General features: G+C 44.7%; 1 protein-coding gene across 3 annotated transcripts in view; it reads right to left on the bottom strand.

Moving 5' to 3' along the window:
* Positions 1 to 18,593, bottom strand: part of FAM219A (family with sequence similarity 219 member A) — a 94,082-nt gene that overhangs the window by 38,171 nt on the left and 37,318 nt on the right. For all 3 annotated transcript variants that reach the window (XM_065663118.1, XM_065663119.1, XM_065663120.1), the window contains exon 2: positions 5,836 to 5,935. In XM_065663118.1, the coding sequence (XP_065519190.1) occupies positions 5,836 to 5,935 (100 nt within the window). The remainder of the gene's footprint in view (positions 1 to 5,835; positions 5,936 to 18,593) is intronic.

Below are 18,593 nucleotides of genomic sequence, written 5' to 3'. Positions count from 1 at the left end.
CATGAATACACAGCAGCAAGCTGGAATATAGAAACTAACACCATAGATTTGTCACCAGCCTCTGTCTCTAAATTGATTATCTCCTCTGTCCACTTCAGTCTCTACCTTCCAGCAGCAGGCTGGAGGGTAGAAGCTAATACCACAGATTTGTCATCAGCCTCTGTCTCTAAATTGATTATCTCCTCTGTCCACTTCAGTCTCCACCAAGATGGGACTCAGACATAAATCAGATTCTCACTTTTGTCCAAATCAAGCACAGCAAGAACAACATGCTGCATTTCCTGACCAATTTGGTGGCCTTCTATGATGGGGCTATAGAAGTGATGGACAGGGGCAGAGCAGCTGACGACAATCTACCTGGGCTTGTGCAAAGCGAGTGACACTGTCCCACACAACATCCTTGTCTCTAAACTGGAGAGACATCAGTTTGATAGGTGGACCACTCGGTGGATAAAGAACTGGCTGGATGGCCGCACACGAAGAGTTGTGGTCAATGGCTCAATGTCCAGCTGGAGACCAGTAACGAGTGGTGTCCCTCAGGGACTGGTGTTGGGACCGGTCTTGTTTAACATCTTCATCGCTGACATGGACAGTGGGATTGAGTGCGCCCTCAGCAAGTTTGCCGATGACACCAAGCTGTGTGGTCTGGTTGATATGCTGGAGGGAAGGGATGCCATCCAGAGGGACCTTGACACGCTTGTGAGGTGGGCAGATGCCAACCTTATGAAGTTCAACCATGCCAAGTGCAAGGTCCTACACCTGGGTCAGAGCAATCCCAGGCACAGCTACAAGTTGGGTGCAGAAGAGATTAAGTGAATAACAAGACTTCCTTCACCTCTCCCTGAGCCATTTGCTTGGCTCAGGCCCCACTATGGCCGTTCACTTGCTCTCGTCTCCTTCTTGCCATACAAAAAGCCAAAAGGCCAGACTGGGGTGACTCAAGAGGCTTTTATGCTCACCCTAGCAATAGGTTGAGGCTCCTGGTGAGCAGAATTTCCTTCCCAGCAGTAGCTGCGCTGTGGCTGACCTGCACCGTGTCTCCTAGAGAAAAAAAGCAACATCCTACAATGCAGCTGACAGGAGGAATGTGTTCATACCCTATTAATTAGTGAAATAGCTCTCCTCCGTTAGCGTTACAATAGCTTCCTGCCTCTTGAAGCAAGGAAAGTTCCTGGTTAGGCTGGTTGATTGATTATATACTTGATCCACAGCAGCTGACACTAAAAGCAACTTTATGATGTTTGCTTCTCCTTAAGGGGTTGACCAGAATCAGCCACTGTGTTTTCTGGTATTTTTGGTAAGGTAAGTATGAGATCTAAGCTCGGAGAGGAACAACACGGTAGTTAGGATTTACAACTATGTTCCTGGTGTGATGAAGATGCCACTGCCACAAACCCTCATCACTACTGTAGCCTGTTCTGTAGCACTCCAACCAATTGCCGCATTGCCCATTCTTTTTTAACACAATCTGTAACATCACTGATTGCTAGATAAGACAGACAGACTGTCTGCATGGGGGTTTCAGAACAGGGAAGAGAAATTAAAAATGCAAAATAGAAAAACAGATGGCATAAGCTTCATTAAAATAATATCTCATCTCCTGGGGATCCCAGGAGGATCCATTGCTTTCTAGTGGATATGGTGCCTCTGAGACTTACACTTGGGGATTATTCTGTTCCTCCATCTCTCCTTATCACAACTCTCTTCTGTTTGCATAAAGCTTGTGGTATATGCTCCATCTGGACATGCCTCCTAATAAGGATGTGCTGGAGACATCCACACTAAGCACTAATGTATACCCAGACTTCCCTCCTTCTCTCCCCTGTGCCAGGAGTCTCCTTATCAAGTGATTTTAAAGACAGAAAGAAGCAGTTCCTGACAGAAAGACGAAAAGGGAGTGTTAGAAAAGTAAGAAATACATAATTAATATGGACATAATATCAATAAAGGTTTAGGACGATGAACCACATGAACTGGGAGATGTTATTTCCACTTGGTGTGAAGCTTTCCTCTTTTTTGTTGTGTTCCCAGCAGCAAGCTAAATGTTTTACTGATCCATTTATAAATCAGGTGTAATCCTTAGGAGTTCACTAGAAATATGTCACCTGCAAAGTTTTTCGTGTATCTAACTGACCCTCAAAGCAAACACATGGCCAAATGTATTTATTCAGGGGGGGAGAAACAACAGAGGAAAAAACCATTCAAGCAGTAGGATGAATCTGTGTTCCATGTATGCAGCACAGCAAATTCCTTCTGTCACACTTCAATCCAGCCTCTGGAAGCAAAACTTGTATTCATGCTGGGTTGGTATTTAACTGAGCTCAATTGAACCAAGCTTTCAGCAAGCACATGTGACAGATTTATATATGAATCTTCATGGAGTGAAAAATGACATTTATCAGCCTTCCATCCAAGCATTTGACATTTGAACAATTGATTTTGATTTAACAGTGAAAAATGCCACTACCCATATGGAAAACCCACTATAGGATTAAAACCCTAGTAATCCCAAACAACGGCTCTGCCAGTTAAGCTATCAAACATATATGTATTACTTTAACTTTTTCTAGCTTTAAAGAGAATAAAAAAACAACCCAAATCCTGACAAGTTTAATGCAGAAGAGACAAAAAAGTCTAGTTGGAGGAACAGGGGCCAGAGCTAGGAGATGCGAGCCATTAAACTGCTTGAAAATTGTAAAGGCTGGGCAGATTTTAAGAATAGCAGCAAGAGCTGATGTGGATTAAAGGCATGCTACACTGGCTACAGACAATACCGTTAGTCTCATTTTGCCACAGGTAATCCAGAGCTTATCTGAGTATGGCTAAGAGTAGAGCATCAGTCCAAATGCCACTAGATATATGTTCACCTAATTAAAGAGTCATGCTGTCTCCACAGGCAGAGAGAGAGATGCTTGAGCAGATTTATCTCTGGAGACAAGGCAAGATGATGTTTGACAGCCTTGCAAGACAATTCCTCTTAAGCACGTAGGTTTCTCCCACTATGTTTTTTCCCACTTCATAAGAAGCCTGGGGAAGAGAAGGCTGTGTGGAGACCTCAGAGCAGCCTTCCAGTATCTGAAGGGGGCCTACAGGGATACTGGAGAGGGACTCTTCATTAGGGACTGTAGCGACAGGACGAAGGGTAACGGGTTAAAACTTAAACAGGGAAATTTAGATTGGATATAAGGAAGAAGTACTTTACTGTAAGGGTGGTGAGGCACTGGAATGGGTTGCCCAGGGAAGATGTGAATGTTCCATCCCTGTTGGTGTTCAGGGCCAGGTTGGACAGAGCCTTAGGTGGCATGGTTTAGTGTGAGGTGTCCTTGCCCATGGCAGGGGGGTTGGAACTTGATGATCTTAAGGTCCTTTCCAACCCTAACTACTCAGTGATTCTATGATTCTACGAGTATATAGTGGTCTGCATTGAGTGTAAACCAGTCAGGATCACTAGCTGGAAATGAGGTCCTGGCAATACTACATCTCTATCTACAGCAAAAAGTGTTCAGACTCTTCCAATACCTCCTTTTGACTCTCTGCTGATGAACAGCAGCATTCAGCACTGGGTAAGTGAAATAAAATCTTCCCTGTGTGGAAAAGCAGAAGTTCTGGAAGAAAGACTAATCATTCCATTGTATCTGATCTTGGGAAAAATATGGTAAGCTATGTAACTGTGGCATATTTTCATGCATTAGTCCATTGTAATAATCAGTTGTCTTGCACTCAGCTAATGTAACAGGCTTCCTCTTAGTCGCCTCCAGTTGCTAAATTCCAGTTTACATCAGATTGAGTTTTCCCTGTCATATTTTTCTCATTTCTATTGTTCCAGTTTTCATGTGTTTTCTCTGTGGTATTTCACAGTCTTTGTTGTACTTTTGTCTCCCAAATACACTATGACTAAATCTTTTTTGCAGACTCATGCATTTTGTGTCAAAGTCATTAATAAACACTTCATTAACAATGTCCTTTCATCTGATACTTTCTCCTTCTCAAAACACATTATCTGATGTGTTTTAAGTTCCTGGGTTTCTCAACCTACTGGCTTTGTGTAAATACTTAGAGATCTACATCAAATTACTTTTTCATTTAATTTGCATGAATTGAACTTGTTAATTCTGAATCCAAATCTATTTCCCACGATCAGATCACCTATAATGTCCTCCTCACTTACTAAAGCCAAGTCACGTCAGCAAATCTCTGGAGGATGTTTTCACTGCCTACAAATGCGAGACTATCTCAGACTTACCAATAATAGAATCAATTGCTCTCCAACTTGATTCTTGATGTTAAATCACCTAAAACAACTATTGCAGTAGTAATTATCATTCTAATAACATTACAGAACAATCTTGGCAGTGAAAAAGGATCCTGGTGGCATATGGCATGCTGGCAGTGATAATCCTTAACCAAACCGTGACTTGTGCTGTCAATAACACACAGTGCTGCTCCCTGCCTTTTCCTGAGAAGCAGCCACTGGCTTTAGAGTATTCATGACTGCAACTGCAGGACAGGTCTTCTTGTCCCAGTGCACTTGCTCATACCTATATAAGTAGCTCAAGGTCCTCCTCTCTGCTGCATAATCTTGCTGCATCTGCATATCCGACTTTCTGTCTTTCCCTTCCTAGTCACACTTGCAGCGAGATCTTGCCAATTCAACTACTGTATTTTCCTTTGCTATCTATGGGTCTACTCTGTGACATTTCTTTCTGCACTGCTATGGCCACATTTGTTCGACTGTTCCATTTACCACATACTCAGGCAGAGCCTTGAGACTTCCGAAGTGCTCCCCAGCCTTTTCCTGGTATTTCTTCAGGCTGCTCTTAAAAATGAGGCCAACACTAGTGTTTGCAGTCGTATTCCAGGTGCTTGGGTAAAACCTATCTGTTGAGAACATCTCTTCATAATCACACTCCAATGCCCAAACTTCCCCCAAACTTTTTCAAACCTTAACTGTCTGATAACCTTCCCTATCACTCATTTGGTAGGGGCCAAAATTATTCCACCGAACATGTGGGAACCCATTTCTTTCAAAGCCTTCCCAACATGGCACCGTCACCCTCAGTAAGCTCCAGCAGCATCCTCTCAGCATCATTTGTACTGATGTGAAGGACAACCAGGGGACTGCTTCCTGATCCCACCGCAAAATTTTTCAGATTTAAGATTCTATTTTATATCCACCTTATAAGCAAAAAGCACACTGTTCCTTCATCAGGTCCTTGAGGCTCTGTGGCACAATAGTGGCCCAGGTTTTGGAGGCAGAACAGCCATGTATGGACAGCTGTCCTCCTGTACCCACTAGCCTTGCAAGGAAGCAGTGTATTGTGCTCACTGGATGATTCTGCTTCCAGAACTTAAAATTTTTAATATTGCTCAGAAGTAGAATGAGGTATGTGAACCTTTACAGACCTACAAGTTCTCCATCTCACAGTAACACAGCTCTGCCTTTTTCTGATAGTGGCCCAAGTCTCTGATCCCTTCCCTTTTGTTTGCAGTTATTCTGTCTTCTCTCTTTTTTACAGTCCCTCTATATTATCTAAATTCTTTATCTGGCCAAGCCTTGATCTTAGCTTGATAAAAATCTGTGGGTTAAAAAAGCTATGTCTTCCTTTCAAGGAATAGCTTTCTTCCTCTACCACAGCCCAAGGTACAGGGTCCTTACATGTTTGTAGGTCAGTTCCCTCAGCAGCAGAATCACAATGATAAAACTGCTCTGAGAGTTGTTTGATCCACGCTGGCTTGCTCAGCCACATATGTGGAGATCGGCATACGATCCCATGAGCACCTCATTGTATTTCAGACCTTGGATTCAGCCTTTTCACTTTCCATCAGCAGACTCACCTAATTTCACTTGAAGTGGGGACGGCTTATAGTTCATGGCTACAGTCTCTCCCTCCCTCGTATCACAATCTCTGTCCGAAATAGATGCAGCTGTTGGATCCTGTTGAAAGACAAAAGGAAACAAAACAGAATGGTTTAGCTAAAAGTTATGCAGTCTCTTCTCTAACTTGCTGTTAGGCAAGTCCATCCCCACCCGCATTGAGAGTGAACAAAGAACACGCCGGTGTTTTGAACGTCTGAAATCCAGAGGCAAACCACAGGACTTTGGAAGCACATTTAGTATGCTAAAAGTACCTCTGGAAAAGCCAGATTTCAACATCAGACTTACATGATGGATGATATTGGGAATATAATGTGGAGGGTGGGTCACCAGTTCAAATTCAGCCTGGGTTGGCAACAGTCCCAAACCATTTTCATGTGATGACTCTGGGGTGTTGCATGACGCGTATTTACAGTTTCAGTCGAGTCCCAGGTGGACCAGTCAACCTCATGATTAAAACTAAAAAGCTTGTGACCAGCTCTTTGTGAAAGTTCAGCTCAGAAGGAACGAGGACTGAATGAGTGGGAGAATTCAATCTCTGGTCCTCTTGGGAGAAGAATAAAGACGCCTGTACTTCCAATACTGAATCGCTTTCATGGCTACTGGCAAGATTTAATTTCAGTTATCTGTCAGCAGCACAGCATCATTCTCTGTCACTAAAATGCTCCCAAAACCCAAAGCTCCCCATCCTGCCTACTTGCATACAACCTAATCCAGGTAGTCTCTGCCACAGCACACCAAAGGGTTCAGGGAGAGACAAACTACTAATTCAAGCACTTCTACCAGTATCTAAGAATATTTAAAGTCCTTTCAAGCAAACATCACACCTGTTGGAACTCTTCTCTACTCAGCACCATCACGACAATTAAAACTGTTTTCAAACATGTTCACTTTTTTCCTCCACAAAGCTAGAAACTAAATTGGACATGCATTCATATACATACAACTAATGCATATACATACCTGTAAATTTGGATTTGCCACACTAAACAGCAGCTGAATGGCCAAACTACAGCAGTTGAAATTAAATGAAGCTAAAAGTGAAGTGGTACACCAAAGAACAACAATCCCAACTTTAGAAATTGAAATTATGAGCTGTAGCTAGCTAGCATCACTCAAGGAAGAGATCTTGGATGACAGGTTACATCAGATAATAAGCACAGATCTACAGAGGGAGAGAACCAGGGAAGCACCACCACAGGCTCACGATGTTCTTGTACTCTTGGGGACATGATACAGGGGCAGCCGAGACCTTTCATCTGACTTGAAACAGCCATCCTTATTCTTTGTGTTAGAACCTATTCTATGATTTATCTCAGCCAAAGACCAGTTCTTGTGGTATCCTCTGATCACGGGACTGGTCTCAAACACACTCGGATGTAGGAGCTGGACTAGAATCCAAGCTCTAGGAACGGATATTCATGGGAATAGCCAGATAATGTGAAGGGCATGTCTGTTCCCCAGGCATGCTAGAAACTCTCCAAGAGGAATGTGTAAGATGGTAAGTGGCACCACCTGAGTGCAGGCTTCCTGGATGAGAATCTTACACCCAACAGTCTGGGAAAAGACAGGATATAGCCATTTTGAAGGAGCATGACTCCAAGAGCTGGATGCTCCCTTAGTGCTACTGAACACAAACAAGTCCTTGGAGCCCTGATCTGCTGGCTGCAGGAAGGCATGGGAGTAGACATAATACAGTTAAGGACACGGTGTGATGGCCATATACCACCTGTATGTGCTGACAGTAGCTTTTCCTTGTGGGTGACCTGCCAGTGAGATTAGACATCCATGTGCACGAACAGAGTGAGAGGAGAAATATTTTGAGGTGCCTGTGATGATCTGGACTCTGGTCCTGGACCAGAGGACTCAGTTGGAGCAATCTCAAAGCTGGGCTCTAGACCAAACAAACAGGAAAGGATCCTTAGAACTCCAGCAAAAAAACAAAGACGATCTTCAAGGAGCAATTCATTCCATCATGTCTTAACACTCATCTTAAAAGGAGACAAATCCACCCTTGGAGATGTGTCTCCCTCTTCCCACTGCTTATAGAGGAAGCCTCGCAACTGGTGGAGACTGCATCCCTGCTTCTGACACGGGACAGATGAAGGACACAGCAGCAGAGTCCATAATAATGCCAGTTCATACCAGGAATTCATCTCCAAGGTTTGGAACAACACTTTTCTGCCTTAGCAGCATGGCATCTCTACAGCAGACCTGCAGGGCAACATGTTATGGCCACACAACAGACCCATGGCTTGCACAAAGAGATCACAAAGCACCAGCAGCTTCTGGGTGACCACCACTGCATACATAGGCAAGACTGCTCTCTCCAGAGAGCACAATGTATTGAAAAGGAAACCAAGCTGTGCCAGAGACAGCATCCCCAGTGCCAGTGGGTATCCATCCCCATCCCAGGAGTGCCAAGGCACTGTTGTATTTCCCATCCATCACTTCATATATGTTCTGCAGCAATGCACAAGACTCCATAGTAACAACCCTGGCTGCGAGAACGACAGCATTCCCACGCAGCTCGGCTGGAACTGCCTCTTTGCATGAACACGCTTTTCTTCTGTGCATACTGAACGGGCGCATTTCTTTCTCTATATCTCATCCACTCAGAGAAACATTTACTTGACTAATTAGCCTCTTGCTTGTGAATGCCTGTGAGCACACCGAGACTCACTGCAGGCTTTCGCTCCTGCAATTCACTTGGTGATTTTGTTGTTTTTCACAAGCCTCTCCAGGCTGATGCATTCAGCACTGACCCTGACATCAAAATCTCAGCTACGTGGCGAGACCAGTCCCAAGACAGACATGATTTTTCTCTGCTTGCTGGGGGTACACTCCCAATCAAAAGGCAAGTGCTGAGATGTAGCTGCAGGGGTTCTAAATGGTGATGGAAATTTAATACTTTCAAGGGACTTTTTTGTTCCTGAGACCTCCTTATAATTTCATTCCTAGGGGGAAAAATACATTAAATGAGGCCACTTTATGAATATTTGGCCAGAACCAGAGTTTAACCAAAGTTTTCTCCCCACATGCTCACAGCTTAATTGGGTATGCACAACCACAGCATTCAAACGGTGGGGTGGTTCCTTACTAGTTTGTTTTTTTCTCTAGGTCTGACAAAATGGACCTCAAAAACTGCTCTCCTGCTAAGTACGGCCACGTCCTACTCTGAGTGTGCCATGTGCCGTTTCTGAACAGCAGAAATTAATTCCAGCGAACCTTCATGGAGCATGAGTGCTGTGAATCCTCAATGTACAGGAGCACAGATTGAAGCTGAAAACACTTCAAACCAAAATCAGGAGTTTAAGGAGGATGACACACAGCAGGGTTTTTATTCCTCCTCTTTAAAATCCCTCCTTCTGTTTTTGCAGTACTTAGCAAAAAACACAACATCTGCCTTAATGCAACAGGTCAGTAGCCTTTTTACTTTTGTCACCTACCTCTCCCAATAACCCACACTGGACAGTAGCTTAACAAACCTCTTCTTTCGATCCAGCAAATCCTCTGGAACCCCAGTGCATGTGGAAGAGAATGGACACACACACAGTTTCTGAGCCCTTCAGCTCCCTTAGAAACATCCTGGCGGTGTTCAAGGCCAGGTTGGACAAAGTCCTGGATGACATCGTTTAGTGTGAGGTGTCCCTGCCCATGATAGGGGGTTTGGAACTGGATGATCTTAAGGTCCTTTCCAACCCTAACTATTCTATTCTATGATTCTATAATTGGAAACTGAGATGTCTGTACCAGCCTACCCTTGCCAAGTGTAAAAATCAGTCACGTTACAGCCCTAAGAAAATGTTCTCCACTTTGCTGTCTGTGGGAAATTCTATGATTATTAAAGCAGCTCTGCTTTTTGATAAAAACCAGAAGGGCACAATTGCCGTTACCCCCTAATTCTGTGGAAAGACACAATCTACAGGGCTTTACTTACCACTTCTCTCCATAGTACAGAGATTTTGCTCTGATCATCGACTAGAACCAGTATGAGCTGACTGTTCAGGAAAACCATCCAGCTCCCTTTGTCTCTCTCCACTACCAAGCAATGATGTGCTTGCTGTCTTCTAACTTAAAGATGCTAGTACTCTCAGCACCAACATGTGCGACAGCCTACAGTGAGCGCTTGCAACTCGGCAGACTCCTGCTTTCTGAAGCTGCCCATGTGGATTCACTTGCTGCAAACAAATGCTAACAAGAAAGTACAAGCCCAAGCGTTCTGCTTCTTTTCTACATCAAATATTGAGTTTGGAGAAAACTGGTAAATGTTCTGTGCATGGGAGACTGACTTAGTGTGTAGGAAAACAAGGGAGAAATCACACGCACCCCCAATACAGGGGGTACATTCAGGTCACTGAGCAGTTTCTATCATTCCCATGCTGTCATCCAAGACTCTCAGGCAAGAACATTGCTCCTGCTAATAAATATTTATGCCTTCAGTCTTTCTGCCCTGGGAACAGAAAATCCTATGCCCTTTGCAGATTTCCTCTGCCTCAAGCTGTACTGCACTAGGTTATCCTATACAGAAAGGCAGCTGTATGCAGCAGGCTTCTGGGGAGCCTGGTGTGCACAGGTGGGTAAAAGCAGCATCTCACCAGTATGTTGGACAGCAGACCTTTGCAGCATCCAGGTATCACTACAATACAGGCATCAAATATCTATGGACATAAAGTGCTTAAAAAACCCCACTGTGAACAACACCACTGGGAACTGAGATATGCATCATCTGTCTGTGTAAGAAACTGCATGAAAGGAGAAGCTCAAAGGCTGTCAGATTTATAGTGGATGAAGCTGAATCCACCATACAGATGAACAATGGTCAGTAATGGCATGTCCGGCAGGAGAAAGGAAAGCGTCACAGGGGGAAGAATGGCACGAATGGAACTTGCAAGCCTCACAAAGGACTCTGTAATGCTCTCCTCTGCATCCTTTGGGCTTCTGCTTCAACACAACTGTATGCTTAAACACACAGTTTTGGACCTCATTATTTCATGGAAGATGTAATCCCCTCAGCAGTCCTATAGATAAAACTTGAAGCTATAACCATACAGAAACACTGGAATAATGGGGTCGTTCAGAGAAGAAAAGGGAAGACTAAGGAGAGATACAATAGCTGCATTCAGGTACAGAAAGGGCTACCACAGTGAAAAAAAGGAGTAATATTTTTTTCACATTTCTTATAATAAGAAATTATTACTTTAAACTGGAGCAGGATTGGAAGGCAATTTCAGAGCAAACTGCAGAGGTAAGCGTAAGGAGCAGTACATTTGCCCGATGAAGTAGTGAAACTGCTGCTGCAAGATAGGATTAGAAAATAATCTGTCACACAGAAAAGTCAACAGAGCTGATCTGGTTTTGAGGCAGCCTGATCAAGATTTGGTACAAGGTGATGAGATCCCTGATCTTTTTAGGTCCCTTTCCCCCACCTGTCTTAAGAGAAGAGGAGCCTGCTTGTAAGCCAGACTCATTTAGGCAGAAGATCAGTTTATCCTGGGAATGAGAGGTTCTCCAAACTCCCCCACCTATTGCCAAGGACCATAGCTGGCCTTCACCTTCTCTCTGGGTGAGCTGAAAGTCTCACATGTTCAAGGACCTCCAGGATCACACAGAGACCAGAGCAGAAGGCTCCCAGGAAGACATGGTTGTCATTTTATACCCACATGTGCATGCTGCTGGATCCAGAGCACTAACTGCTCATCTCAGCATCACCACCCTGTACCAAAGTGAAAATAAATGCATTTTGGTGACACAGCAACTGATGCTATGAAATACATCCTGATAGCTACTGACTCAGTTTCAACAAAGCCGTAAACGACAACTGTTTATCAACTTTCTTCCAGCTCTGCCAATGCACACGTTACAACACTGCTGCTCTTCTTTGAGCAACTGCTGAACAGATCTTACTTAGCAGTAACAAATTAGGCCTGCAATATCCCTACAAGATCTGAGTTTTGAAACTGATTCATTTATAATTGTAAGACAAACTGGTAGTTCAACCCATTTCTTTCAGCAATTCAAAAGCCAGCAGCATCAATTTTCTGCATGATTAAGATGTCAAGTCGTATCAATGAAACTGAACTGGAGTGTCACTGAAGTTACTTTTTACTGCGTACACCTGCAGTCGGGGTAGCTCAAATCACTGGCATGTAAGTTCTGATCTTTGCTTCATTTCAAACGGGAGCAGAGGAGAAGTGCTAATCTGCCTGTGTGAGCCACACCGCTTGTGCTGAAATGCTCCCTTGGAGCCATGGCTATGAAGGGTCTGCCTGACTGCCACATTCAAGCTGAAAAAAAAGCAGCAAACAGAAAGGCATAAGCTGTGGAAAGGGAACAAGATGTTTCAGAGGGTCTGTTTTCCTAATCAAAGCCGACATATGCAGCACAGGGAAGAAAGTTTTTTTAGACGATGATGTATGACTAATCCTGGGAGTCTACGGTAACAGAGGAAGCACCAGTTCAGTAAATAGACCAAATGGTTTGGGAAAGCAACTGGGCGACAAAGAAAAATGGGAGTAATTACACAATTTCTGTTAGATTTCCCTCCAAGAAACCAGCAGCACAAGCAGCCCCCAGTCCTTTCCTTTCAATCATGATAAGAGTTTATTTAAGACTGTATTTCCCTCCAGGCTCTTCTCACGCACGTAAGCCATCACTATTACCACATGCTTTTATAGGTTTGGTATCTTGTGCTAACTTTACATTACTTAAATTGGATCATTAACATTGCAAATTAGAGAAATGCCACATTGCACTCCCCTAACTCCCTACAGCCCTTGCCAGGCAGCTGGCATGCAATAACTATTTAAAACCAGCTATTAACTGAGGTATGCTTTCAGGATGCTTCAATACCAAAACATTTCCTTCCTTATAACAGATATATGCATGAGGACATTACACCTTTCCTTTTGTACCACTCTGGGAGACATATGAGCATTTAAGGCAATAAAGCACCAGAAATTCCTTGGTAGCTATTGTCAGAGTCAGTTTAGCAACCGGCATCTGGCCAAACCAGGATCTCAAAAAAACCCCAAACAACTTTACAACTGCTCTTTAAAACTTGACTCATGAGGAAGGATACCCTCAAAATGACTGAAAATTGAGAAGCATGTCAGAGACAAAGTCAGGGTGTATTTGGAGGACAAAGCAAGGACAGGAGCTCAGGCTCTTGGCTACTGTAGCTGAATCCTACAGAAAATTTCAATGCTCTACATAGTCCTAGTGCTGCCCATAAGGGACCACAGCAGGATCTTGTAGTGACTTGGATTCATGCTTCTTGGTGAGTATTTAGACCTTTGTTCAAAGCTGTGTCCCATCTTTACTCCTTCAAGGCTTTAAAGGAGCCTCAACAAGAGGAAAAGTCTTTCAAAGAGCAAGTTGAGTTTTCTAGCTGAAATTAAGACAATCAGAGACTCTTCCATGTAACAGCGAGGAACTGTACTTCCTTCCCATGGGCAACTCCAACATCTGGAGAAACTGGCTGAGAAGGTGCAAAAAAAGCAGCGCCATCTCAGCTGAAAAGCCATGGTCATGGGCATATACAGAATGCTTTACAGATCCTCTCCATATGCAGCTAGGCTGTTCCAGCTCTACATGAAAGACGAAATCAAAGTCCGCCCAAAGGAAACATTAAAAATGTTGGCTGGTTTTGGTAGATGTTGCAGAAATGATATATTCTGACAAAAATATCCCAGCACAATAAGAGTAATAGTAGGAGAGTTTTGTTCCAGTGATCTAGGTGCCCTCCAAACCCCTGGAAATTGGATAACAGCTTTTATAAGCTACGGACTAGATCCAATGTAGCAAATACGACGTTACAAGGCTTTCGAAGCCTCTGGCTGTAAGAATAATAGCAGGAAAAGCTGAGATGGCTCCACATCCATACCTTTCAATAGACCAAAGTGTCCAATCTGTGGTTCAGTATCACAGCTATTACTAGCATTCCCCTGGGGCCACTTGTCCTTTTCCAGTTAGCAGTCAGGACCTTTAGTTTGAAAAAGCTGGCTGATTTTTACACGTTCAACTCCTATACATGTATGATGAATGAGGTCTTGCTTTTTGCTCCTGGAATTCACCTGGCACCTTTAATCCAATGCCTCAGGATCCTTTTCTGAGCTGTTTGATTGCTTCTCCTGTTCACTGCTTCTCCATCAATCATTTCTGATCCTGCTTTTCTCCTGCACCTAGTAAATCTCCCTTCTCCCAGATGGCAGGGCTAATCCGGCTCTGCAGGTTCTCTGACTGAGGTCTGAAGTCATCAAGACCCCCACAATGGACAATGACACCCACTGTGTGTAGCTTAATGTCAGACATTTCTGGAATGAAAATGCGTGCAGACTGCAGAGCATTTTTTTAGCCTCTGGATTCATGTTGAAACCACAGGATGGCCTCTCATTGCACACCTTCTTCATGTTTGCCAGGTCTATTGCTTTCAACCCAAGGCACCCTCAGCAGGGTGTTTGCTGTCTATACAAGCTGAGCTTGTACACCTGTACTTTGCCTGCACTCACAATCAAGGGCATGGATGGATGCTGTAAGTGCTATCAGCAGGGAATCACTGCATATCCCCTTGAGTACTCAGCCAAAACTGGGTCAGGAAAGAGAGTCACCAGCATGGAAATCTCAAGGACTCAGCACCCTGCATTCTAGGGAAGATGAAGATCTGCAAATGCTGAGTCAGGATGTTGAAGGAAGGATGCTGAATGTAGTCAGGATGCTGAAGGAAGAACAAATACCCGTGCATTTGTCCAAGATCAAAGCTACTTCTAGCCCCAGGAAAGAAGGATGCTGAGAAAACCAATGAAAGGAGACAGGCTGTAAGCAGGATCCAAACAAATGCTTGAAGAAGCACTGTGAGGGCCCACCATCCTAGGACGGAGGTTTAAAGAGATTTCTCAGGAATAATAATGGGTTTCCAGTGGTGCCCAATGATTTCCAACAAATCTAAACCCAAAGACTCTTCCAACACAACCCAAAAGATAAGCAGCTGCTCAAGGCTCAGGCATCAAGCATATCTGTCACACTGCAGACAGAAGGGGATCTCAGTGGTGGACACCACCCTTGGCCATGCTTTCATACCTACCCAGTGCTGCCTCCTGACCCTACAGCCCAGGCTGAGTGGTTCAGCCAGGATCATGGTGGGTAACACTAATGCTTTGAAAGGGCAGCCCCGGGCAGGACTGCTCTTGTCCTCATCTTGCCATGCTCAGTGTGGCCACCAGTTCAAAGTCTTCAGCACACTGCTGTGAGTATGGCTTGAGAACTCGTTTGTCCATTATGCAAAACTGGATCCCAGCATTAAAACCGTACTGTTTTTTCTCCACTAGTACAGAAAATAAAGCCACCAAACTGACTGCTCAGCAGCCCTTTTCTCTTTAGCACGCTTTCAACTTGTCCCAAGAGACAGAGAGCTCAATCATCAGATTTCCATATTTATGAGGAGAGAGTTTCTGTTTAGCCAAGCTTGTGACAGAAATAACCCCACAAACAGCAGCAGGAGCAGCAGCATGGCAAACACGTCTGAGGGGTGGGGATGTGAAAGCCGAGGGAGAACTCAAGTCACTCTCTACCTTGGCACAGCTTTCCAGCTCCGGCGTGATGAACTGTGAGGGCACAGAAACTGTGAGGGCTTCTAAAATAAGAGCATGCCTTGCCCCCGCTCCCCATGCCTGTGTCTCCATGGCTAATTAGCATCCGGGGGGATACAGATTCTCCTCTGATAAAGTGCTGTGTGGCTGCCTTCTCCCCTGACATGTTGTATTAGAAATATCCTCATTATGTGAGTAATCAGGGAAGCCGAGACAAAGGCACAGGAGCTGAGTTAAAGGGAAATGGTTAATTTTTAGAAGTATGGCTTATAAATTATTCTGTCTCCAACAGGCAAGGATGCTTCTTGCCCTCCCAATCCTGAGGAAAAAAAGTGCAAAACTGAGGACCCTGAAGAAAAACCTATTTTTATGCCCAGAAATGGCAGATTTATCATCTCCCCTATTCGCTAAGCTTGCTTCCAATTCCCTTGGTTATTGCAGGGTTGCAGTTTAGGTCTTGGAGAGCCTGCCAGCCCCATGCTATCTGCTGGGGCTGGGGTCAGCAAGGTGTCCGATAGCCCCAGTGCTGCCATATACTGCAGATGGGAGTGACAAACCTGGTTAGCATTTTAACACATTGAACTTAAAAGTCAGCGGCACACAAAATGTCAGTGGCATTTCCAGCTATCCCTTGACAGCGGATGAAGATACTCAGTGCTGTTATCTTTCATGTAGCATAGCAGGCTGAGAAAAAACCAGAGCACACCTTAAATATTAAGGTAAACTGGGCTTAGCAGGAGCTGTCTGAAATAAAGGCAAGCAGACACCATTTAGCAGCACAAACAGAGGGTTTTTAGAGAAGAATTTGTCTCCCCTTGGTGCTTCTTGTAATGGAGCTGATCTCCATCCGGCTCCAGCTTGTCTCCTTGGCCTCCCGTTGACAGCACCAGAAAGAGATATCAGGCCAGACGGCTTCCGCCTCACTTCTCCTTTGAAGGCAGCCCCTTTATCAGCCGAAAACAAGCCATCTGTCCCTGGCCCCCTTCGAGGAGCCGCAGCAGATTGCAGCGCATGGGAGGAAGCACCACTCGAGGTGGGAACAGGAGGCCCAGGGAGCTCACTGCACGCACAAAAAGCCAAACCAGATCCCTGTTTGAGCCGGGGAGGCAGATGAAAGGGTGGCCACAGCATCGGTGCTCCCTGGGACTGGCTCAGGCACATGCATGTCTGCTCCTGCTCTTTATTTGGTTCCCTCAGCACTGCTGCTGCTTCTGCTGCAGAGGTACGCACCAGCCCCAAAACTCTGTGTTGGGGCTCCCAAAAGCCTTGCTGGAAGGCAGATTGCTGTGAGCCATGGAGGGTTTTGCCTGCTTTGCTCAGCAAGTGTGACTGCCCAAATCTTTGCATTTTGACATTTGCCAAATGTCTACTCTTTGGCGTGAAATTTTGCACTCTGGACACTTCTCTCTGACCGATCTGAAATACAGATGTATTTTTACATAATTTATATTATATATAAAAATTAATTTACATTACATACACAATAATTTATTTATATATATATTTCTATTTTTTGTTGGGGTGAGGCGCTAAGAACACATTTTGCCACCCTGAGCCTTCCCCTCTAAATAACATCCCTCTCAGCATCTACAGGCTGAGGCTGATGAGGGCAGGGAACTAACAGGGGATGAGCAGGGAAGAAAGGCACGGTTTGCCAAGAGGACTAGAGCTGACTGCAGAAAGGGAAACAGGCTGGACAGGTAGCCAGGAGGGGAAATAGTAATGGCTGAATAAAGGCACAGTGAAAGGTTACCAGGGTTAAAAAGACATAGCTGTCAGACATCTGTGGCACAATGCACCTGTGTGCTCTCTCTGCCAGGGCTTGTGCACATGAAGGACAACAACCTGCCACTGCCGCTACTTCCCCAGCCTGTCCTAGACTACCTTAGAGTGAGGCTCTGTAGCCTGAACCCAGCTAAGGCTGGTGGCGGAGCAATGGGCTAATTGCTGCTGTGCTGGGCCATGCTGGCTTTCCCTTGTGGTTCACTTCCCCCAGTTAACACTGCAGGGAACTGACATTAGAAAAAACTAGCAGGGCTGGTTTTCCAAGCTCTCAAATATATCTACTGCAGCCTAATTTGAGCCCCTGCAACCTATATGCTACAGACTGGTCTTTAAAGACATATTCATGTAAACCCTTCCCCTTGGTAATTCAGAAGCCAGCATGGTCCCACACTGGAGATGAATCAGGGCTACACAAGGAACAGAAGCCCATGTACGTGGTTTCTTGTATAAGTTGCAAGTCACGTAGGGAACAGGGGAGTGGAGCGCAGAGAAGGAAAGATGTGGTTATACAACATGGGGCTGTCCTTGAGAATTGGGAGCTGTATGCTCTTACATGAAATATGCCAAGTCTTTAAAACCAGGTTTCCTACAAAAGGTCACTAATAAAGTCTCCCTTCTCCGTTGGGCTCCTGGATCACAGCCCTGCAGTGTGATATGCTGAGCGCTTACAAATGCTACCAAAGCGAGCAGAAGCTGCACTCTGCGTAGGTGAAAAGATATAACTCTGGAGGGGGTGAAAAATCATTAGGCCTTAATAGGTCTCTGTCTCAAGACCTTATTCATCCAGTCACACGATCATGAGAGGGAAGGGATTTTAAAAGGATTAGGGGGATCTGCGCTCTCCAATCCCTCACCTTGCAGTAGGGCTGCAGAGATGAACAAGGACTTTGTGAAGTGCTCAGACACTATCTGTCATACCAAATGCCATGGAACAGCCCACGGAATTACCTGCTTGGCTGTCAGGGGAATTTTGGTGTTATGCCTTCATCATGTGTATACATAGCTCTGCCATGCCTTTCTGTATCTGGCAGAGCCATCCTTCCCCCAATGCACTGGCATGTCTTGCAATCTGATTTGTAACCATGTCAATTTTCTTGCCAGCAACATGCCCAGTGCCTGCACAGCCATTCTTCTCTGAGAGCTGGGAGAGCAGAAGCACTCCAAGTATGAGCAAGAGAATGATTATAACAAATCAGAGCACCAGCCCTGATCTTTACCTCCATCTTACCAAAGGCCTGTGCTCATTGACCCCAAACAAGGTAAGAAATGTCTTTGGGATGACATGTTGTTTGGGAAAGTTACCTTTCAAGCTCCAGTAATTAGATGGCTGCCAGAGATATTGAATA

The sequence above is a fragment of the Lathamus discolor genome, chromosome Z, assembly GCF_037157495.1.
Source record: "Lathamus discolor isolate bLatDis1 chromosome Z, bLatDis1.hap1, whole genome shotgun sequence".
Classification (NCBI taxonomy): Eukaryota; Metazoa; Chordata; class Aves; order Psittaciformes; family Psittacidae; genus Lathamus; species Lathamus discolor.
This window is presented reverse-complemented; position numbering and strand designations above follow the sequence as displayed.